A 24670-nucleotide genomic window follows, 5' to 3' on the forward strand; every position below is an offset into this window, starting at 1 on the left:
CAACTTGAGTGCATCAGTACTTCCCAGAACCTGCTTTTGGCAAAAGAACCGCTATTAATTTATAGTTCCACGAAGCTGTTGCTGTGAATCTCATCAAGAAAGTTTGTCATCACATATTTTATTTGAGGTTCTCCAGTCAGTACACAGCATCCATGACTTTTAAAAACTGCTGCAGGAAAGAGCATATCAGACATATGAAGAGAACTAAAATCTAGAGTTGAGGAGAATATTCAGCGAGAGTGAAAGCACATTGATCACATCAGGATTTGGACAAACTGACCCTGAAATACCTGAGCTTGAATTCAACTGAATTAGAAACGAGATCCAACCTCAGAGGGCCTGAATGTGAAAACGTGTTTGGTTGGCCTTCTCTAGTTGAAAGGGGATGTTGACAGAATCTGACAGACTTTGCCGAAATCAAACCCCGAATGTTGCGATGTGGGACTCTACAGTTTCTCAAGACCTATGCAAACTATGTGGTTTTGCTTGATTGCATCAGAATATGCATTTTCTAACGTTGATAAATAAAATACAGCCACTCAGAGCAGCATCTGTGCTCGTGGAACAACGTCTGTGATTAGAATTTATGGATTTAAAATGGCTCAGAAATGTTGGAGAAACCCCCGACTCCACTGTCTGCTGTTAGACCACACTCTACCCTGTGAGTAGAAAAACATGTCAATGAGGCACGGCTTCCCCCAGTGTGTACGTGAGTGTCGTGTGTGTGAGAGCACCCACCCACTTTAAGTAGAAGCCCTGCAGGGATTTTTTTTCCTTAAGTGAACTATATAAACAGATAGATCTGGAAACATCCTCCCACAGGAGTGTCATTCTGACACATCAAATTTACGAGTGTTTTCGTAGCAGCTTGTGATTTCAAGTTTATCTAAACAGAGCAAACACAAAGGCCCAAATCATCAGACATGTTGTGGACAAACCACTGTCAAAAGCCGTGCCCAGACTTGATAGGCTCATCACAGGGTGCCAGCCAGCCTCGGGTCCTTTTTCATGAGCTCTGTGTTGGCAGCAACTCGCAGTGTTAACTGTGGCGGCGAACAAGCACGTGATCTTTGTGTCGTGTTACTTCAAAACATCGCACTTATGTGAAATTTGGTTTTCACAGGAACAATGCAGAGAGATGTGGTGATGTTCATAGCCCCCACAAAACTACTATAAAGACCCCACTGACATTTGTACTATAATGCAGTTTGTTTTATTTTGTTGAGACAGGGATGGTTATTTGATTAAAAGGTTGAAATGTTGTTCTATATAATTACCCAGTTGGTAAGTCAGCTACAACAAGCAACCAGCAACAAGCACAACTTCTAAAACTGTTAACTGTTTAATACGTCAGCAGATTAGGGCTAAACGTTTAGCTGGCTAACAGCAGAAATACAGCTGGAGAAATGCAGCAGCAACATTAGTATAGTGTTGGTGGGCATGGATACGGTTAAAGTTATGATAGCATAAGTGCATGTGCTACCATGTTGGTACATTTTCATTGGAGCTCTTCTGGGTGCCAATCATTTACTGTATATATTGATGGACGATGTTTCTCCACGTCCTCTCACTTTCCAGAAATGAAGCCAAAATATCCTGGATACGAATGTTGCCATTTTGCTCATTGGGAGCTACAGTTATCTCAGTAGTGATCAGGTGATGGAGCCACTGTACCGAGGTCCTGCTGATTGACAGTATCAACATCAACTGATGTTTTGGCTTCATTTTTGGGGAGCTGTCTTGTCATCCATCTTAATATACAGTCTACAGTCTACTTAGCTTCAGTTTACAAAACTAAGTGCTGTCGCACAAGCAGGTGTTAGTGGGGGGAGTCCCATTTGGATCACCTTAAGAAAAAGTACTTATTTTCTATGGGAAAAGAAGAACTTTGCAAGTCTGTACACATGGTTTACAAATCTGTTAGCAGCCGAGCTTATATTAGCAACTTAAACCATGGATTAGAGCATAGATTTGAGCACAAATATGTAAAACGAGAGTACAGCTTTACTCAAAACATTTTTTTCTCAGCTGACCCTATAGGAGGGTTTCATAGATTTCAAATAAAGACTGGTATTCTTTTTTACCTTGTTCTGTATGATATGTGCAGTTGTGGGGGTTGCAGTGCTCATACAGCTAAAACAACCAATTACATCATGCCTGTTAAGTGACCGTTTTCATTTCCTGTCACACACGGTAAACACTCTACTAGGTTATGTTATGTATATGGCTGTAACCTTCTTGTTCCAGCTGGTTTTGTGGGTTAAAAGTAATTTTTGGGATAGAGAGAAGAGTCCCAGTATATTTTTGGACTAGGTTTGTATGGAAGCCCACTTTCTCTACTGAAATTATAAAAAAATAAATACATAAAGCTGTTATCAAATTATAAGATACTTTGTCAAACTTTGCCTTTATACTGAAACTTAGGAGATACAAATTCAAACATTCGATTTTCCTAAATAAAAACCATGCATATCTCACATTTTTCACTTAGCCTATGTCTCTGGTGTTTCAGTTTGACATGGAGAGTAATATTTTTAGACATAACTTAACTTAACATTTTGAATTGACTGTGAGTATTTCTATTTATCTTTTCATGCATTGTTTTTTCATTTTTGTTGGAATTGGGCCTTTATTGGTTTGGGGGAGCAATGTTTTAAGCTCATGTAAACTCCTGTCCACAATCCACTGACTGATCCATCTTACATAATGATATTCAAGTTAACTTTGATTTGCCTCAACAATCAAAATCTATAAATTATAGACCTAAAGAATCTAAATTGTACGTCATTTAGCAAACAGACACTAGACAGTCTTTCCACATCACCTGCAGCCATTATCAACCATAATTTGCAAAACGACCTGAGCGTCTATAATCTAACAATCAGGATCTCTTTCCTTTGACATGTATCAGAGGAACATTCTTCCCAATAAAGAGAAGAGAGGTTTTTACAGTGACTCTAATGAACCCCCTGGTCCTTGATCCTGCCTATTGGTGCACGGTGTAAGACACAACAGACATGAATGCTTTAGTTTAGATATCCTGGTTGTTGCATTCATCTCACGTTTTTAATGAGGGACTCTTGCGTGAATGCTTGCACTTGTTACCCGAGCAGAGAGTACATTCACAATTACAGCTCCTAAATATGTACATTGTGTTTAAAGACCACCTGTGCCGACCACACTTTCCACTAGTGAGCAATGCCAGGAAAACTAAATATGCAATGTTCAATTCAGGGGGAAAAACCCAATAAAGCTGTCTTTTTTTGGCATTAATACATCATGATAACATAATAAGTAGGCGGCCATGGTTCAAAGCTGGGCCCTGGAGTGAGTTAGAGAGGCGACTCAGAGAATAATCACTGATGTGCTGCAGGTACAAAGGAGATAAAGGTAGCAGTCAGTCAAAGCTGCTATTAGAAATGAATAACTAACCTTCAATAACGGCTGTCTTGATGGATTCCCTGTTAATTTTCCAGCAGGCTGTTAGAAATAATCAGAGGCACACTGTCAGGTGATCCTTGGGTTGTGAATGATATCCTTGAGTTTCTAAACCGCTTATCTAGGAGACGCTTCTCAATCAATGAGAGTCAAGGGGTTTTTCTCTTTGTTTTCTATGATGATCTTTATAGCCATGTGAACAGCACTGACAGACAGTCATTGTTCCCAGAGGTTGAATTGTAGGCCGTTTTCAGACATGACCTGGTTCATGAGCTGTGGAGAATCGGGTCTGGACTTTTTCCAGAGGTTTTCCTTTCAGACATGAAAAAAGCAGCAGAAGGATATTTTCTAAGATGCGTTCACAACACCAACAGATTCTCTGAAGGCTTCAGGCGAGGGGAGGTGCAGCAGACAGAGGCAGAACATATCATTAATTCCTCTGTGGGGATCACATGGATTTGTTTACAACACATCAACACCAGTGTCAGGGCTTATAACTACAAACTCTTCTGACATCTTCCCTGGTGTCTTGTTTGTGTATGGCACCGCTTTTTGTCATCCCTGTTGTTCACCCCTCTTGTTTAAGATGAATTCTCTAGAGGATCTCCTGCTGTGTTCTCACATCTGCTCCTCCTGACTTTCTATGGACTGTGTTGTACAGGGCCAGTCAAAGAAAGTCCGGAGGCTCTCACTGGGACATTTGCGTTCACACAAACAGCCCCTGCAGAGAAACTCCGGAGGATCTCCTGAATTCAGTGCTGGTCTGAAAGCAGCTGTGCTGATGCTGGGGATCTTCTGACTTTTCTTCTTGCACCACCATGAAACTAACGTTTCTAGTTTTGAGTGAAATATCTCAACAAATGTTGGATGGATTATGATTAAAACTGGCTTCACACACTCCCAGACACTAGTGAACGATTCATCCACTAGTTTGGTTAATAACCACTAAACCACTAAAACTACGGACATATTCCATATTCCCATTTTCTAATTAGCAAATGTTAGCATGCTGCAATCTTAACCTAAACATTGGAAAGATTAAAACTGGTAAACATCAGAATGTGATCCCTTTATCACGGTGGCATTTAACTTGAAGTACGGGCGCTGTGCCACAAGAATGACTCAGGGATGTTTTCAATGATACGAGCACGAGGTCTACCGTGTATTTAGGGTGTGTCCAATTCCACTGTTACTAGTGCCAGTTGCTGCACCAGGCACATGGTTCAAAAGCATTTTATTAATTCTCTAGATGAATCATGTGTGTATTTGAGGCTTAACATGCAATAAACCTATCAGAGTACCATCTCCTATTCGCTTTAAAAGCCAGGTGTGCTTGTAGGTTGGTGGATTGCTTTTATAAGGGAGGATTTGCAAGAATGTATGGAGAGGAGCTTTCTCTGCAGAGGGAACACTTTCACTTTGCACTCAGGCAGACCATCTGTTTGTATAACAAGAGTGTTAAGAACACATGTTATGCACCTGCTTATACACTGCATTACCAATTCAGTGACTGCGTTGGTCTGAAACTAGCATTGACACGTAAGTAATGTATATCATTCTGCACTCAGTGTAAGATACATGATACAGCACAGTGGTGCAGTGGGATTTCTCCAGGTGCTCCGGCTTCCTCCCACAGTCAAAAACCATGCAGATTGGGGATTAGGTTAATGGGTTAATGGGTTTCCCCAAAGTGACTGTAGATGTGGGTGTGAATGGTTGTTTGTCTATGTTCACCCCGTGATACGCTGTCGACCTGTCCAGGCTGTACCCCACCTCTTGCCCAATGTCAGCTGAGATTGGCACCAGCTCCTCAATGATCCACAAAGTATACGGAGTATAATGGATTATAATGGATAATTGATGGAAGCTTGTTTACCCAGCTGATTTTTTGATTCTTCCTTTGAACATAGACTCTTAGACTCTTATTCCGCTATTCTAGCCATTATCACAAAACCTAACATATTTCCCTAACCTTAAAACGTGTGTATTGTTATAACCATGACAACATAGGTAACATAACCTTCACAAAGTAGTAATGTTTAACTCAAAATGAAAAAAAGATCCCTGTAAGCCATCTTTACCTGTAAGGTTTCTGCATCATATAACATACATTTTTTTCTGACTGTGATTTGTGACAGTTTTGGACAGATCATATCGCCCTGCTGAAAACACTTCAATGTGTCCGTTATGAGTGCATTCACAAGCATTGTCTCTCTAGAAGTAGTTCACAGCAGCAACACTGCCATTAGTTCAAAGTGTGTACTATATAGAACATTGGGTGGATTTGGGAGGAAACAATTATCTTTGAAGTGAGATGTTTATGTGATTATCCTGGATCAGTCTGAAGAATGATCTCAGTTACTGTAAACAATGCGTAGGTAAACTCCAACGTGCAATTAAATCCTGGTGAAAGTGAGTTTGGTTGGTTTGCTCTCCCCCAACATCCTGGTCATAACTTTGCTGAGTAACAGCTGCTTGTGGTTTATTGGGGGAATAATTTATGAAATTCACTTAAAATTGTTGGCTTTGGAAGGAGGAGATGTATTATTGAGCAACAACTGAACTTTTTAACAGGCTGTCTTGATGGATTCGGCTGAGTTGGAGGCATGAAGCTCGCTCCTCATGCATCAGCTAAAGCACTGTATGCCTGATGATTTTGTTCTAACTGTGCCTTGAGTGTGTGTGTTGCAAATGGGGAAATGAGGCCAGCTCCAGTTTTAATTTGCAGAATCGTTGCCTGAGTTTCAAATCTTTCTTGTATTCTCAAACTGATTGAGGGTTTGTGGATGATTGTGTTTTAATTGACTGTGATTAAAGAGTACACAAGTGAATGCTTTGTGGGAATGTAGAAATAATCTCTTTTGTTGTTGAGGAACCACATAAATAACGCTTTTTGAAGTAGAAACCAGTAAATAAATAATTGAATAGAAGTTTTTCTACATTTCAACAATTAAATCTTGTTAAACGCATCAACCAGTAGTGAATTCTTCTTGGGAATCAATCATCCCAAACATTTTTAAATCTGGTCCGCAGAGTTGACCCAGCTGCATCCACGGCAGCACAACCTCCATCTACCCTCTGAGGTTATATCTGACAGGTCTTCATGGTTTTTAATCACCGATCATAAATCCTTGTTTTTTTTCGGCAAATGTTTTTACAACTTGTGGTTGGTCACTGGTGATTGATAGTCAGTGAAGTGCTTCCAAAACAGCTTGGCCATATTGACACTGGCACCATGCAACTTTATCCCAAGGCTCGTGTTTGCTCACATCTTCGCCCAAGTCCACAGGCAAAGAGGATAAGCCTCAGTGAGAGGTTTCAAAAGAGGAAGAGATTTAACTGCTTGTTGAAAGCTTTGAATTAAAATCGGAGTGAATCAAAACTACACCACTGCTGGTAGGACTTTTTTTGTTTTCGCCTCCCGAAGGCTTGTTCCTATTGCAACAAAAGCCTGATGTGATTTTAACTTAATGTGATCAGGCTGAAGGAATGCACTCACCAATCAATCCATGTTCACTGCAAATATTCCCTCACCTTCCTCAGTGAAGAATACGAATCATGCATTGCAGGAGTCCTTTCAGGGACCTGATCCAGAACTGGGGGAATATAGTTACTGGAACAGCAAACCTACGATGACATCATCCTCTTAAAACTAATGGCTATTATTCAAAAACATACGGCCCCTGGCCACATGTGTAGTCCATCCCACAGCCCCCTCCCCCTCCTCCTGCTCCCTTGTGGACTTGTGCGAAAAAGAAAACAATTGTTTCTCTGTTTTATTTTTCTTTCAGGTTATCCCCTTTCCCCCTTCGATTTTGATGGCTGTTATATTCATAATCGCACGCTGCCAGTTCCACTAGCGAGAGGCAAACTGCCTGAGGTTCTGGGCGGTTAACAGCCAGAAGATTGATATGACTTATCTGCCAGTTTGACTACAATCTGTGAATTCCAGAGGACCCTGGCCTCCAACGCTGTGTGCCGACTCATCCCTCTTCCTGAATCCTGCAGACAAGGCAGAGACATTAATGGTTTGCTGTGAAGCCCAGGGGTCAATAAAAGAGCCCAAAACACTTTTGTATTTAAAAGACTTTTAAAGGATTTATGCAGTCTCACACTCTGGAGAAGCTCTAGTCGTGCCAACGTTTTATATGTTAGATTTTCTAAACTCCAGTGCAAATTGTGTTAAAGAGGATGTATTTTTTTATTTGTCATTTTAATGTTACATTCTAATGTGATTTGTATACATGTTCCTCCTTTATGGCGAAGAACATAATGGATGACTGAGCTGCCCACACAAAGTCCTCCAAAATGACCCTTTTAAGTTGCTGGCTACTGATGGTGCACCATAAAACAGAGAATACAGCTATACCATTAAAAACAAAGGATGGTTTTATTGCAGTTGGGGGAAACAGCAGCAGCTTTGAAGGCACATACATGGATTAAGAACAGAGAAGTCTCACTTTTTAAAACCTCAAGGCTCAGCCATGCAAATGAAACATTTGGATCTGGAGGGGAGGAAAAAAGAAAGTCACGTTACGATGCGTTATTGGCTGCCAAATATTTGTGCTGTAAGTCTTAATAACACTTTATTGTTTCCTCCTGTTAATGTGAGGATGTGGAGTTGCATCTTTAATAGACAGTGGTGTCCAAAAGCTCCCCAGATGTGTCTTTGAAACACAGAGGGGAATGCAGACTGGACCAGCCTCTTCTAGTATGGAGTTATTAGTCACAGACACACTTCACTGTGACCTCAGAGGTAGGAGAAGTCTTTGTCTTCTGAAATGTTAGCGGGATTGACATTTTACAACAGCACATAAAATGTTTGTGTAACTACATATGGTGTGGACCTGCCTGTGTCTCTGCTCTCAGTTCCACGTCCACTGGGTTCTACTGAAGATTCAAACCCAATATGTTTGTCCTGTAAATAAATTGTATGGAAGACAAGTGAGCAAAAAAATTGCATATTAATAGCACAGACAAAGCAACATTTCACCTAATTTGAAATTGCAACAAATGTAAGGCAGCAAAGCAATTTTTATATAAAGCTATAATCCTAACACTACATTATTAATCATCTGTTAAAAATAAAACAATGTAAGTTTTCATCAAGTGGATTTTTGCTTAAACAAGATCATATTTACATGGATTCTGATATAATGGAGAACTCCATCCATTCAGATTTGAAATTGTGTTATTAATATTGTACAGACAACTGAATACTTTTTTAGTCTCTGACGTAGGAGCAATCAAAGTATTATTTCATCAACTTTGGCAATTTGAGGTTTTCAGAAAGATGATGAATCCAACAGGTAACAGATCGTCTCTTAATAGGACAAAGCTGGATCGTGGCCCCAGGTTTTCTGGGGCCCTTTTGAAGGCAGCTGAAGCAATGATTAGAAAGTAAAGTCCACATCTGAGATATATTTTCCAATACCAAAGCCATTACTGAAACCAGATGGGCAAGACGTTGGTCTGTTTGATACTTCCTGGTTTTTAACAAGCCTTTTTATTGACAGAATGGTTTCATGTTTTGTTGTTTAGGCATGTTGTAGCGACATGATGGATTTCAGCTCATAAAAGTATTTACATTAAAATATTTATCGTCCAGTTACTCAGATCCATGTTTCTTGTGCAGGGAAAATAGTTGGCAAACAATGCCACTGCCTGTCAGCCCTTTGGATTCTGTGCACATTTGCACGAATCAAATGAAATGGTGTTGGAAAGTCATGCCTGTTCCGCAATGGAACCAAATCCATCAGCTCTGACTTTGTGAAAACTATTCTGTTAAATTTGACAGTTGATTACACAGCATGGTTGTTTGGTTAAGATCAAATTAAATGTTCATTATCAGCATGAGCTTTTAATGATGTATATCTCAGGATTAGCATTTTCACATCACATACCGAGGCACCAACAGCCCGTGAAACCACTGTTAACCACTGAATCAGAGGACACCCAGACAAGAATTTAGCATAAATAAAGACATGGGGGAGAAATAAAAACATGCGTGTCTGAGAGATCTGGCAGTGTGATGCTTTATCTTTTCAAAAAGCATGAACATGTTAGTGTGCCACAGGTAAAAGGGTTCTCTTTGACGTCAATGTCAAAGCAGACGCTGGCTGCTTCGGGCGGTTTATGCTGCACTTTATGCTGCACTTTCTTTTCACTGCAGAGAACACATCATGTGGAAAGAAATAATTGATGGTTAAGAGAGAGAAAGATAAGAGGTTGCACTGTCCTGGAAAGACAGTTTTAAGATGAGAAAGTTGAAGAGTAACCAAATTAGTTCATAGCTTATCAAAACTTAAACTATAAACTCAGCGCAATGCAATCATTTATTCATTATTTCAGGCCCTAGTGACCTAAACCCATGTCTCTTAATGATTGTGATTCAATCAATCAATCAATCAACCAAATGTTGGTTGTATAGACCATAATCACAAATCACAGTTTGTCTCATTGGGCTTAACAAGGTGCGGCATCCTCTGCCCTTTACCCTCAACAAGAGTAAGGAAAAAACTCACATAATAATGTGCTTACATGTGATATAAAGGCTTTCTGCAAAGCAGGGAGATGGATGAGACAAAAATCAGGCCACATTAGCAGGTTCCTCTATAAGACATGAGCAAAATTCGGGAGCCACCTGCTATAATGATGCATATTGACTAATAAATCAGTAATTAATCAAATTAATGGAAAATTATTTTCTCCACAAACAAAGGTATTGCGGCACCTGGGCAGTTGCCCACTTTAACTGTTTGGTAGTCCAGCCTTGTGCTAGCGTTGTGAACTTTAACTTCGGCCCAGCGAGGCTTTAAATTAAATGTCAAGTTATTTGGATTTAACTTATATAACGTGAAAAGTCATGGGATCAGCAAAGCCATTAGGACACACCCACCATCTAGGAGCTATAAATCAGAGTCCTGCATTGGTCAAAAATTGCAAACCGACACCCACAAAGTAACGGTAATTAAAAAGGATGCACTAGCTCCACACTCATCCATATTGTATGAACACAGGGCTTGTGTGAGGTCTGGTCTGGTGAGACGTGCATTCACTTACCACTTGTTGTTGATAAAATGAAAAATGACCCAAAGAAAACTGATGTTAATCACCTGTGAAAGGTTGTGTAATAGTCATTCACCATAAGAAAAGAATCATGTTGATATATTAGCCTTGAAAAGCTTATCTTGGATTGGATATTATCAAGAAATCTTCCTGTTGATATTGAGCTATTTCTTTGGATCAAAGTAGTGAGTTGAGCAGCCAGCCAACATTGTCATGAGAAAACCCATCAAAGAAAACTAAACAAAATGAGTGACACAGTTTTTCCATATTTATGTAAAATTTGTATGTACATGTAATAGGCAGAAATGCACCGCTCACATTCAAATCTGCAACAAAATAGTGCTACAACGGACCAGCAAACCAAAACAGCACAGAGTTGGCAACAGTTGCACTTCTAACTTTTGCACTTTTTCAACACATATGACTACAAGGCATTTCCATTACTGGTGAATACTGATTACTGCAGTTAGACCGGATGTCGAGACAGCAAAGTGGTCAAAACATTTAGCCAACTGTCAGGTGACAACACAACGTGAAATCAAGAAATGTGGCACACAACTCTACACATTATCTTGTGATGCAGGTCGGTGGTAATGATTCTCTTACGATATTTCAAGTCACAAAAAGAATTATGTAACAATGACATGAAGAAATGAATAGCAAAGCATCAACCTGTTGATATTACAGTCTTAAGTTCGACTAAACAATCAGCTAACAGCAGCACTTTCTCATTTGTCTGTCAATAACTTACCCAAGAGGAACCCGATCGTGAGCTGCTCTGTAGTTTGGCACCACAAAACCACAACTGCCAATTTCTATAGTGTACTTACTTTATGATTTATGATATGATCAAAACGATACATATTTAAAAGAATAGTTGGAACATTTTCCTGCCAACGGATAGATAATTATCAGTATCATTCCTCTATGCTAATTTCAAAGCTAGTGCCAGCAGATGTTTACCCTACGTTAGCGAGACTGGAAGCAGGGAAGCAACCATTAGCCAGGCTCTGTCCCCCCCAAAAGGAAATCAGTCTAAACGCATCTAAAACTCACTTAATAACATGGTATATTTTATTTGTTTAATATGTACAAAAAACAAAACGTAAAAATGACAACCTGTGTTTTTCTTGCCTTTGGAAAGCCATAGCTGTTTCACCCTGCTTCCAGTCTTTATGCTAACGTAGGCGTCTCTAGCGTCACATTACCTGTACAGACACGAGAGTGGAATCAGTCAGTTCATCTAGCTCTTGGTCGGAAGAAAAATGTCCAACTATTACTTTCAGCATAACCTACTAAGCTGTAGGATAATGGGTGTAACAAAGTATCTACATACATATATAATGGAAATGATTTCAGTCAGGAGGGGCTGTTACTACAATGTCCTTTTCTTAAGCAAAAGAAAAGCAAAAAAAAAAGGAAACCCCAACCTTTAATTATGTGTGGTGTCATCACTCACCACATTTGACTAAAACTTGATAATGGACATTTCAAAGTATATGTAAATATACAAAGATATATAGATATATAAACAGAACAATAGAAAGCAAAGTTTGGGATTTTAATGCTTAATGCAAGTTCATATGTAGGATGAGATGCGACCGGCGATGGTTGCAGGATCATTTTATTTGAAGACATTCTCAAAGGCGGGACATTTGTAGGTCTTGAGCTTCTTCATGGCCTTTTTGAACTCTTTGCTGGCCTTGTCCCACTTGTGGATGCCTGTGAGGAGGTACTGCTTATCCACCTTGCGGCCCATGATTAGGTACTGGTTTCCCAGGTTGTCTAGCTGCTGGCAGGGGCAGTCCGCGCCATTCTTCAAGTACAACACCAGCTTCTTCAAGTCCTTCTTTTTCAGGTTGCCTTGTTTCACCATCTTCTTCCTCTTCTGCAGGATCACCTTGCGGTCCATGTTCTCTCGCTTCACCTCCTTGATCTTGGTCTTGATGGCTGCAAGTGGAGAAAAGGAGACAAACAATTGTTTAAAGGCGACTTGGTGTGGCTTTGAACAGTTTTGGTTTGAACACCTCAGTTGACAATGTTGTCGTATTGATGAATAGCCTTATCCGTAGCAAGACTTATTATTTGAGTGTAACCAAGGTGTGCGATGTAATTTTATTTGTGATATACAGACTGATAAATCTGGTCAAATATATCGGCTAATATTAGCTTATTGCAGATACAGTAAGTCAGTGTCGCTGTAAAGTTGGTAAAAATCATCTACCTCTACACAAAATTAAATACCCCACTTTAAATAGTTAATGTAGCAGTATTTATTATAGCACACAGGTTACTGTTGATCACACAGGCCCTATAGCTAAATAATGCACCGACTCATGGGGACATAATCACATGTAATGAATAGGTTCTTTGTTGTGTGTTGTGCTGAAATTATGCCAATTTACAATAGAATTCCACTCATACTGGAGTTTGCAGAAATCTATCTTAACCTACATTACACCTGATGTGGATTTGTTTTCTCTCGATGGCTGACCATGATTATTACCGTGTAAGCTGGTAAGAAACAGCTAACAGAGACTTAGAAGAAAATTCAGGATTCCCCCGATGTGTTTCTGCAATTCTTGTTCATGCAATAAAACCTTCTATGATTATCATAATAATCAGGTTCAGGCCGTTACTATAATGTAAAGCCATATCTGCATCACAGACTGTCTGATACTAAATCATGTGAGCCACGTGTGACACCAAAATTACACATTTAGAAGTATTGCTTCCCAACAAAGATCTAACATTAGATTCAACTTAGAGAGTAAAAAGTTATGAAAGTTTTATTATAGAAGAAAATACTGAGTAACCTCTATACTTTATGATAGTAACTATGTCTGTCTGGCCAATATTAGGGGTACCTTGAATTTTTCTATAACAATTAGCCATGTGTAACACTGCATTGGTGCACACCTACTTGGCTTCTACTCCCCTCTGATCTGTTTTTCAGCTTGACGATAATACTCCTGATCTTTCACTAAACTCTATTTAACCTTCTAATCACTTTGTATCGGCCAGTTCCCCCTCTGAAATGGAGCACGAGTCAGACTCTGGTGGTCCAAATCTTCGTATGCCTCCACACATTATGTTCTCTCATTTTTCCACGACACACACTGGTGTGTGTGTGGCGCACGGCAGCACGAAAGGAAAATAAAGAGCATGGCACGCTCTGCTCAATCTAACTGACAGAGCTGGTGTCAGGGTAAACCACTGATTCATGTCAGAGATGAAGTCTTGTGACCTAGAGTGCAGAGAACAGCCTGATTGAGCATGAATCATCTTCACGCTCCAGCAAAGATCCGGACTCGAGAAAAAAAATACAACTTGTGTCTAATTTTCTCCACAGTTTTAGAGACCAAATCCCTCTTGACTCACTTTTCGCAGAGTTATGCCTGACTTAGAAACCCAAATTGGCACAAAAGAAACTTCCAAACGTTTCATCTCTCCCTCTGCGCTCGCATCTCTCATTGCTAATTAAAGTGTTAAAAAAGAGGTGCCCTGTTTTTCCCAGTATTAAGAGTGCACATGGTAGGGATTAGGACTTTTATCCTCCGTCTCTAGTTTCTCAAAAGGTCTCTATGAGGAGGCTTAGTGTTCAGTGAAATCAAAATGGGCAGCGTTCATTATTAGTGAGTCATAAACGAGAAGGCCTTGCCCACCCCTGAAACGACTTCATCTTGATAAATCCTCAATCCTTGAAAATCTTTAATCCTTTCTTTGCACCTTGTGTTGTTTGAGGGCTTAATCTCCCCAGCAACATCATTCAGTACGAGGTTAACATGAAATAATTGTTTCAATATTTCGTTGATAATACAACTTTTTTATGCTCTTGACTGGTGCAACACTTCCTTTTCTCCTAATAACAGTTTTCCTGTGAGATTTCAAACACATCCACACGTTATTATAATGTGCGATAGAGCAGTGAGGTGGCTCAGCAATCCATCCAGCCACGTGGTCATCAGTGGAGGTGCTGCTACATTCTCATGGAGAATCACAGCATACATCGAATTCTCAACATGGACGGTAAGCTGGTGCTGTTTCTGCACTGGTGTCACCAGTAACCAATAAGTAACCAGGCCCCTGTACAGCTCGATGTGTGAACACACCCAAGACGTACGAATGACTCACTGGTGGAAGCTGCTTGTGGTCGCGTTCTTTTGTCAATGTGAATGAACATCCTGGGCCACACTGAAGGACCAACTACTTAAGGGATACCGTCTGCATAAGTGGAAATGTGTTCTTATTCTTGCACTCAAATAGCATAAACTGGTTTGTCCTCAATGTTTGAACATTTCAAAAGGCCTACAGAGATAAATGACAGGTTTGTCAAACAGCTCGGGAAACTCAGTTTGAACAGATTCACACAGGAAGTGTGTTTATGTTAAAAACATTTCAGTGGATCTTTGCAAACAGAATAATATAGGTGTTTATTTGCATACAGAGTGGAAAACTGATGTCAGATCACAAGCGGCATGTCACTCCAGAGGCATGTGGAGATGCATTCAGATGTCAGGTGTAAAATAAAGGTACTTAGAGCTGTCCACTTGGGATCAATAATATATGTAAATATGAGTATGAGATAGATCAATGATTCTGAACCTTGTTGGCTTATGTACCTTCAAATTCAAAATATCTGCTTCAAAGTGTACTTGTGACTCTTCATCGTAAGCTTTGGCCATAGTGTGGTCACGAGTTTTGAGGAATTCAACCAAACAGTGATTTTCCTTCACAGATTCTTTCATATGAGGCAGTTTTACAGGCCCACGGAGATCATTGTATTCTGTATTTAGGAGTAAAGCCAAAATTAGAGAAGACCACCAAAATTGCTTCTCTTTTCTCTAATACTATACCATACTAAAAAATGGTAACTTTTGATACTTAAAGTACATTTTGTTGATAATACTACTTTATTTTTAAATGTTTTTTCTGCTGTAATCTGCCACCTAATAGTGTGTTTTTCCTTTACTGAAAGAAATTATCCCCCGCATAGGATTAAAAAGACATGTGTCCACAGAACAAAAATGATGCACTTTTCTATCATCTTTGCAATTTCTTGAGTGAATTATTGGATATATTTGACCTCTTTGGAGCTCAGAAGAATCATTATTTGACTGAACTGACTCTAACCAGTAGAAATGGGCAAAAATAGAGGGGTTTGAAGGGTTACAAGAAGGTAAACACTTTAGTTATTTTGTTGGTAAATTAGACTAAATTAGACTAAATCCTTTAATTTAATGTGAATTTTGATATCAAACCTCTAGTAAAGTTAAGAGGAGGCCCTTATTTTGCAGACATAAACAGACAAGATAGACATCTATTCACCTTAAAGAATACTGAAAACTAGATTTAGGTATTTTGTCTTAGCATCTAATATCAGTTTCTTTGCTGGGAAGCCCTCTCTCTCCTCTGGTCCCTGACACCTGGCCTGATTTCCTGTGTTGGTTCAGAGGCGTCCAGCTCCCAGGGGACTCATAAACCCAGCAGGAGGGTGTGTACCTCTCCCCATTTACAATAATGGAAACTCAAGGGATCCGATAACCTGAAGTGATCAGTTCTCCAGCGCGAGGCTGCCCTGTTGTTTACTGTGTCAGCAAAGGGAAGGAGTCATTTGGCACCGACAACAAAGTGAGCTGTCCGAGGTTAGAGGAGAGATTTAATTGAGGGGTGCTGGAGGTTTTTTTTGGGACAATGAGGTACCATAAAACCTTAAGCACAGAGATAAATTGTGGTGGGAACAAAGTGTTGAGTGGGATGAGCTGTAAATCTGTTACCAGCTGAGTGCTGCAAATAGTTTGTGTGTGTGTGTGTGTGTGTGTGTGTGCGTGTGTGTGTGTGTGTGTGTGTGTTAGAAGGAGGAAGATCAGGTTTTCAGAGAACTCAGGGAGTGTCAGTCCTCACCAGGTGAGCTCAAAGTTCTGCACTGAGGCTAAATCCATCTAACTCTGTTTTCTGTTTTCAAACATCACGTCACCACTCACGTACACTGGGCATGTACGTGCCAGAGTAAACAGGAAGCATTTATTTGTCAATTGCAGAATTGTTGCAGATTGCTCAAAACATAGCTTGTCTCCTGCGCATGCTAACAGCTGTATCATGGTAAAATGCAGAACTTAACTGCACAACAGCTGTTAGCAAAGACAACAGGGTCAGCAACACTTGGAATTGATTATCTATGTTGCGTTCTACACTGGGAGCCGTGGCCAATACTGGTTGTTTTCTTCCGAAAGGGGGTCATGTGATAGGAGCCTGACGAATCAGCTAAGGCTATGTCAGGACTAAAAAGACCCAATCAGCAGTTGTGAGTGTCTAAGTTATTGTTTCCAAACTTCAATTTCTGCCCATCCCGACTAAAATGCTTCCCCGGCGTATTCAAACTAAACTGGGCCAGCAGCATTTCCAAACTTCTCTGTTCTAGCAGCAATAAAAATCTGAAGTAGTGTTAGTGCCAAGCATATACGTAGCAGAGTCGACGCGGTTTCAGACCAAAACGTAGTAATGCGGATGTAGCCTGATACTCGTTAGACTTCCTCTGTGGAATTATCATAAAATAACACGTATAAATTACAAGAATCTTCCCTCCGCTGCCAGAGAAACTCCACATTCAACCACATTGGGTCAAAAGCTGTGCTTCTGCTGCATTCTAGGCTTTTATCAAGATAAAACCACTCGGACAAATCAACTGCGCTTGTGCAACTGAAGGGAAATGATTACCCAGGCGTCAAATGATCGAAACAGTGGTATTACCGAAAGACACGCTTAACTTCCACCTTAACTGAAAACAGATCTTTCACAACTTCCAGTAAAGGATGTTTCTAGTGGATAAAAAAAAATGCTAATCCCCTGCCAGGGAGGGGTATTTCACACATGATTGGTCCGCACAGATTCATAAAGCCTTCAGTGGAAGTCACTGATTCATTCCTCCAGCCTCTTCATGGTTTTCCATTTCCGTGCTCCACAGAGAAGAGCAAGTAATCTATCTATCATATCTATTTTTGTGGTCTTCTCCAAACAAAACAGAGAGGCTTGTCTGCAATTTGGATTTTAAACACGGGTTCCTCACGCACGCCTCTACCCACCATGTTGTCCACTTTCAGTCAAGTCATAACTAGCAGTATGCAATCAGAATGATGGCCTTATCTTTCGCTGGTGGGATAAAACACGTGATTAAAGCTTGGGACTTTTTCATCTGCATATTTTCTTCTCCTTCAAGACGAGGCATTACTTGTGTGTGGGTTCAGCTGGTGTATTTATAGCTGTTGCACGTTTCTGCTCAGACCAAAGCTGAATTCCATTGGCTGGAAAAAGCAACAAACAAATGATACGACCAGTGATGCTAAAGCTTGCCAAGTTGTCCGGCATTTGTTTTTCACTCGCTGCAATCAAGTCGCACTGAAATCACAGCTACGTTTGTTGCACACCAAGACAGGTCGGTCCCATGCGGGCTCAAACCTGCAACATGAGCGGCGCAGTGTCTCATCCTCGCCCTGATACTAAATCTGTCTGTGTATCCTCACGTGTCAGCTGGTTTGGGGACTTATGACAAGCAAGGAAAACAACATCTGTCTTCATCCGAGATGAAACAAGCCAATAATGGTGCCACCCTCCTCTTGGCAAAGCAGGACGCAGACTGAAAAAGGCGGGTCTCATCGCCACAGCATAAACAACAAGGCAATTCGTTAAACAAATGTAACTTCAAACTTTTGCTGAGAAATGGAAGAGAGTCTGTTTCCAATGTGCATCCAGTCTATGTTTGCTCGGCGAGGCACCTGGAATTCAAGCTGCCGCAAGTTTTGGTCCAGCCAGTGAATAAAACATGAAAGCCCAACATCTTGCATCTTGTGTGCATCATGCCCATGTTATTCCTGGAAGTCCTCATAACTGCATTTCAGCTTGTGTTTTTTTTATTGAGCTGAATGATTTCTAAGTCTTTTTTAAGTGTAACTGGCTGATACAAATCCCCAGATTTCTTTAAACTTCGCCTCCATCAGCAAAATATCTTCCTTCCTGCCTGTTGTTTTCAGTCTGGTACCATTCAAGTTGGACGGAAGTGAATGTGAGAAGCCACCTTTGGCTTGCACTATTTTCACCTAATTTCAAACAAATAAATTCTCGTTAATTTGAAACAATCATTTTCCACACTAACATGTCTGAAAATGCATATCACACGCCACTGAAACAGGAAACAGATCATCTCCTTTGCAGGTGGTTGCTTAGTTACCGATAATGCTACATGCGAGGGAAAGCAATAATGAATTTGGATTTTTGAACTTACAACAAGGTAGTACTTTAACTGACTGTAAGGGGTTGCAAGGCTTGAAGTGTAATTTGTTTTCCAAAGCTGCTTTCAGACCTGCACTGGACTCCAGAGTTCCTCCTTATTTTCTCCGGAGGAGGTGCATGTGTGAACGCAAATGTCTGAGTGAGACGATCCACCTGGCCTCCTAATATAAAGTCCGTAGAAATCCAAGAGAAGTTGACGTGTGAACACATCAGATGATCCAAACTGGATTCAATTCTAGCTAGTGGGGGGGGGTGGGGGGGGGGGGGGGGGGGGGGGGGGGGGGGGGTTGATGATGCTTTTAAGACGCACAAATTTTAAATAGAAAATAAAACATATATCTCCAGGCGAAAAAAAATGGTGTCATACACATAGAAGACACAGACAAAGATGTCAAGATGTGCATGTGTGAAAGGCAAATTCTGGTTAGACTCTGTAGCCAGTTCTCCGGATTATATTATTATGGCTCATGTCATTCAGTCGGGAGAGTTGATAATGTTGATAAAAAGTGACAGCTCAAGAACATGTTGGTCAACTAAACCAAACTAAATTAAACGGGTTCTTTTAGATTTATTTTTGAGATACATTTCTTCAAGAAAAACAAACTCACAGCTCATCATTAACTACTTAATTTAAGAAGACATTTATGTGTGGCTGTTGGCCCATGTGCAGAGGGTATTCTGGAACAACAGTCCACCCAGACAGCAGAACAAACATCTCACTTTACTACAGCGAGGATCTGCCACATAAACACTTTAATGACCGCAATTCATTAGTCACAGAACATCATCCGTTAGCAGACCAGACAGGCCTGGTACATCTCACTGAGAGATAAAACTCTGCTTGTAACTTTTACACAGAGACAGAGATCATTGATCTCGCCACAAAAATTGCCAAATATGGACAAGTGTGGTCATATACGAGGTGCACACACACGGGGAATGAACCATGCTCTACATTCTCTACATACTTTGTTCAGAATTCATTGTTATAAAGCTCGACCATCTCATGCTGCTCTTCTGATCGTTTGAAGCGCTGTGATGCACGTCAAAACGTATCAAAGTGCAAAGTGTACTGTATATTGCATGCTGTGAGTTTGTGTGTGTGTGTGTGTGTGTGTGTGTGTGTGTGTGTGTGTGTGTGTGTGTGTGTGTGCGTGTGCGTCGGCGGATTGGGTGTTCGGAGGACACTCACCAAACTCGCTGGCACACATGTGCTCCAGCATGGCGTCTGTTTTCATTTCGTTGTCACATGGAGGGCAGATGGGGGAGTAACCTGGGAAAAATAAATTAAATAAAATAAAGTCCACGTTTCAGAAATCAGAAAAGAGGCAAAAATACAAGTTGCATTGATACAAGCAATAAATCATTGACATGGTTTTAATTATTAGAATTGGTTCCGTTGGCCAGCCATTTGGGATGTGGGCAAAGGAACAAACGAAGAATCAAGAGGAAAACAAAACAAGTCACTTCATGTTTGGAATGAAGAGGAGTTTTATATAAAAAATAAAATAAATCACATTCATGCTCCTAATTATTTTGTATCTTTTAATCTTAAACCCTTTCTACATGCAGACGTCCTTTCTAGTGTCTGGTGTCAGTCGCATGGTCTGATGACCTGACCTCACTGAGGAATGTCCTCAGCTTTTATAGCCGGGAGTAAAAACTCTTCCTCACTCTTTTACATTTAGACACTTTTCAAATGGACCTTTCAATCGTGGTCAACAGTTACATATACACCCTTAAATTCCAAATAAAGTAAGAGAAATATGGGAGGAAGGAATGGTAACGATATTAAATCCAAGCTTAATGGTATGCTCCAAATTTACAAAAAAAGACAGTAACATCCAACTGGAAGACAAAAACCTGGTGAGGACAAAGCCAAGATTGTTTTGGCCAAAAAGTAATTTCAATCCAGAGGCAAACCTGCAAATATTTCACCAACAAGATTGTTCAATTTTTACCGCAAATGTTTGCTTGATGCCAAGCAGCTGAGTTTACTTTCCAAACAAAGTTGGACCTGCGGTGCGATCGCAGCGTCCTGCAGCGTTTCTTTCAAACAAAGTGAATTTCAGTGACACAGCTTGGAAGTGGATCGACTGAGCAGAGGGCTAAAGAAGGCGAAAACAAATAGCTTTTCTCCCCATTGCCAGTTGTCCATTACATGTGTTTAACGAAAGCTTGTGAAAGTAGCACCCAGGTGTAAAGAGCTTGTGAAAACAGACACTGTTTACAGAGTCACACAGTCCCTTTGCCTATTTGAGCCTGGTTCTCCTTTAAACCAATTATCACCAGCTCAAAAAATTAGCCTGCTTTTGTTTGTCTTCATCAACCTTAACGTTACACATTACTGCGTTCCATGAGAGTATACAGGGCAGAAAGAAAAATGCATGACACCCCTGAGTAGTTCGGCTTCAACAGGCCCAACTCTGTCCTGCGGCAGAGCGCCGGCTTTCTTTATCGCTACAGCGCTGACAACAAATGATAACAGGTGATGTCTGGAGAGCTTGCAGCCATGTGTGGTCCCCACTAACCCTGAGAAGGGAGCTCTTTTTCAGAAAAATGGGCCTCCGTCCATACCACCATGTCCGTCAGTAACACCACCCCCCTCTACACACACACACACACACACACAGGGGATAAGTCCCGTCTGCAGATACAGTGAGCTCTGTGCAATTGCTGGATGATCCACAGTCCCCCCATTTATGGCCAGCATGTTCAGCGCAAAGGACCTCAGGTGTTGTGTTTACAGCTCGAGATTGAAATGTAAGTAAGTTGATGATGTGATGATGGAAATTTCCCCGTAGTTCATGGTCAAAGTGAATGAGGTGCTTGTACTTCCCCCTCCTCACCTATATGTGATCGGCAGGGAGCCGAGCGGAGCAGCTGAGGTCTCAGACAAAAACCATTCAGTATCAGCCCCAAGCTTTATCTTCCCCAGACCTGTTGCTTTTGTGCATTTTTCTGGGTTTCTCTGGTATTTGTCAGCTTGGCTCATCAGGCTGACACCCCCCCACCCCACCCCCCACCCCTCCGCCTTACTCTCTCTTCACTGATGCCGCATGAAACTGTCTGACTCTGCTCAATACCAACCCACACACAGTCCCAACAGGTTTGGGGAATCTGCAGCCAAGGAGCCATTAGTGATAGATGATATCCAGGGGGAGTGCGGCGGGGTGGAGAGAGGTGGGTGTTGCTCTCGCTCACCTCCAGAGTGTATTTAAATACGAGTTACTCGAACAGTGTGTTATTCAATTATGTCTTCATTGTTCCGTCTTTCAGCAGTTCGGATGCATTTGTCAGTGATGGCTCGGACGAAAATGGGAATTAATCGACGCAGAGGTTCGCCTCTCGCTGCTGGACTTCCTCCCAGCATTGTCCTCCAGCTCAACATGCACCTTGAAATAAATGACTACCATCTGTTCGAGAACTTTTTTCATTCGTACAACATCCCAGCGAGTGATCAGCAAGCAACTTCACGTTCATATGAAAGAGTATCTACAGTAGATCATACACTGAAAATGACTACAGTAACTGCAGGAGAACATCTTTAAGATGTGGAGGGTCGACGTTGTTAAAACGGGATCAAATCCAGGTTTTCACGGCTGATTTCACCACCACCCCCTCACCCTCCTCACCCAAAAGGTTGTATTTGGTTTGTTTGTGTTGGGATTTGCATCTGCAAACACACCTTCCCTGCTGAAATAACATTCTCAAGCCTGTTAAACTGCGGCGGTGTCAACTTTTACACGGTGGCAAAAGTGGTGGCTGTTTCGCACTAAGGTTAGTGAGGCTAATGTTCAGAGGTCAATAGTTAGTTGTACCAAGAAATCCTGAAATAGTCAATTACCCAACATGAAACCTCCTGCTCCTCTAATGGGATGATTTGCTGCATTTATCTGCATTTTTTAAATCACAATAAATTAACCGTTTTTTCTTTGGGAATTTAGAGACTGGTGGTATAGACAAAACATGGCATCTGAAGATGTGTGATATGTGACTGAGGCCGAAGCAACTACTGAAAACACCAGTGAGGTTGTGTCCTGTGTCTTTTTTTCTTTTTGTGAGCAACCTGGGGTGTGTGTGTGTGTGTGTGTGTGTCTGTGTGTGTTTGTGTGTGTGTGTGTGTAGAAAGAGGGGGTTTACTTTTCAAAATTAAAGTTGCACTTAGTGGTTACTTTGAAGCATATGGCATCCCAAGGCAAAAATCTAATTGTAGGCCTACTTAAATTTTTGATTGAATTCCTGGCAGAATATAGAAAAGCTTTAAAACTGCAGCTCCTCAACATGTTGGAAAATAAAAGTGAACATTTAACTAAATGCAAATCAGAATGATTAGAAATTTTACTTTTCTCAGGAAACTTCTGGTTTTGGGTCAGTGCTCTGCCAAATCACAGTTTGTTATTTTATGGACTAAAACATTAAATTAGTTGATGGTAACAAACAATGAGATATTACAGTGATAAAAAAAAACAAGTAAATGTGCCAGTATTAATTAGACAGAGACAGGTTTCAACCAGATGGGACACGTCCTTGAAATTAATACAAGAACAAATACTATACTATAAATGTGAGGGCAGTTTCAGCCTCCATCAGCAACTCTCAGGCTGCTGATGAGCAGCAAGAAGCACCAACACTCAGATGGCCATGGAACTGCTCTCTGACCCACAAACACTCGGACACCGCATACGAACCTAAATCAACCATTTTGAAATAGCAATATGCACAGTCCCATGAGTTTGTCTCGATTTATAAATGTTGAAAAGTGATAAATACTAAATACTGACAATGTGTGAGCATCTGGAACGCGCGGAAGGAGGCCTGTGCTGTGCGTAATACCTGTCGGTTTGGTGGCCTCGGTCGCGTTGGGCTGCGTCATGGCGATGCACACGTCGTCCTGGGGAAACTTGTCGCAGGTGAGCATCTCCGGCCAGGGGAAGCCGAACGACTCCATGATGGGGGTGCATCCATCCCGCACGGCCTCGCACAGCCAGCGGCACGGGTAGATGGGCCGCTCCAGGCACAAGGGCGCAAAGAGCGAGCAGAGGAAGACCTGCGTGCCCGGGTGGCAGCTCTTGTGCACCAGGGGCACCCAGCTGCTGGCCTGCTGCTTCGCCTCGGCCATGGTTTCGTGCTCCAGCAGGTTGGGCAGCAGCATCTTGTTGTAGCCCACGTTGTGGCAGAGCCGCAGCTCCTCCGGGATGTCCACGCACTGCGGGGGTTTGCCGTAGCCGCGCCCGGGGTTGTACGCGTCCGACTTCCAGCTCAGGTACTCGTACTCTGAGGCACTGCACACTGACAGGAGCGCCACCGTCACCGCCAGCCGAACCATCCTCCAGAACGACTCCGAAGTGGACCTCATTGTTTCTCTTTGCGAAAAATAACGTGAATGCAGCTCAGTGCGGCTCACACAGGCGAACCAAGAGACTCACTTCATGAAGAAAATCGGAATTATATGAAACAAATGGAGGGAGAAAGGTGCTGAGCTCTGCTGATCGACGTGCGCAAAATGTGCCGAGTGTCTGGTTTGGGTAAAGTCCACACTGCGGGCACTCTCCTCTGGCTGCAGCCCCGTCGCGCTTCTCCGGTGCGTCCTGCTCCTGTGAGACTTTGAGGAGGTAACTGCGCTCTGCCTGCGCGGAGCTTGGTAAAGAGCAGATTGTAAAGTGCTCTCCGGCCAATCGGTGCGCGCCTGAGCCTTTTGGCACTGTGCTGTCAGTCAAAGCTCTTAATTACCCTCTGTGTAAAAACTCTCCAGGAGCCTCCCTACTCCTGCTTTACTCCCCTGCGCGTACTTCCTTTATCTTAACGCTATAGTGAACCAGGGATTCCAGATAATATGTGGCATGTGGGTAATTATCAAGCTTGTTACGCAGAATAA

General features: G+C 41.5%; 1 protein-coding gene across 1 annotated transcript; it reads right to left on the reverse strand.

Annotated features, from left to right (window-relative positions):
• Window positions 1-10752: 10752 nt before the first annotated feature.
• sfrp1a (secreted frizzled-related protein 1a) lies at window positions 10753-24151 on the reverse strand. The gene is made up of 3 exons (XM_034596312.1): window positions 23629-24151; window positions 19985-20065; window positions 10753-12456 (listed from the first exon to the last, which is right to left on the reverse strand). The coding sequence occupies exons 1-3, from the start codon at window positions 24149-24151 to the stop codon at window positions 12131-12133; spliced, it is 930 nt and encodes a 309-aa protein (XP_034452203.1). The 3' UTR covers window positions 10753-12130.
• Window positions 24152-24670: the final 519 nt, after the last annotated feature.

Source organism: Hippoglossus hippoglossus, chromosome 9, assembly GCF_009819705.1.
Source record: "Hippoglossus hippoglossus isolate fHipHip1 chromosome 9, fHipHip1.pri, whole genome shotgun sequence".
Taxonomy (NCBI): Eukaryota; Metazoa; Chordata; class Actinopteri; order Pleuronectiformes; family Pleuronectidae; genus Hippoglossus; species Hippoglossus hippoglossus.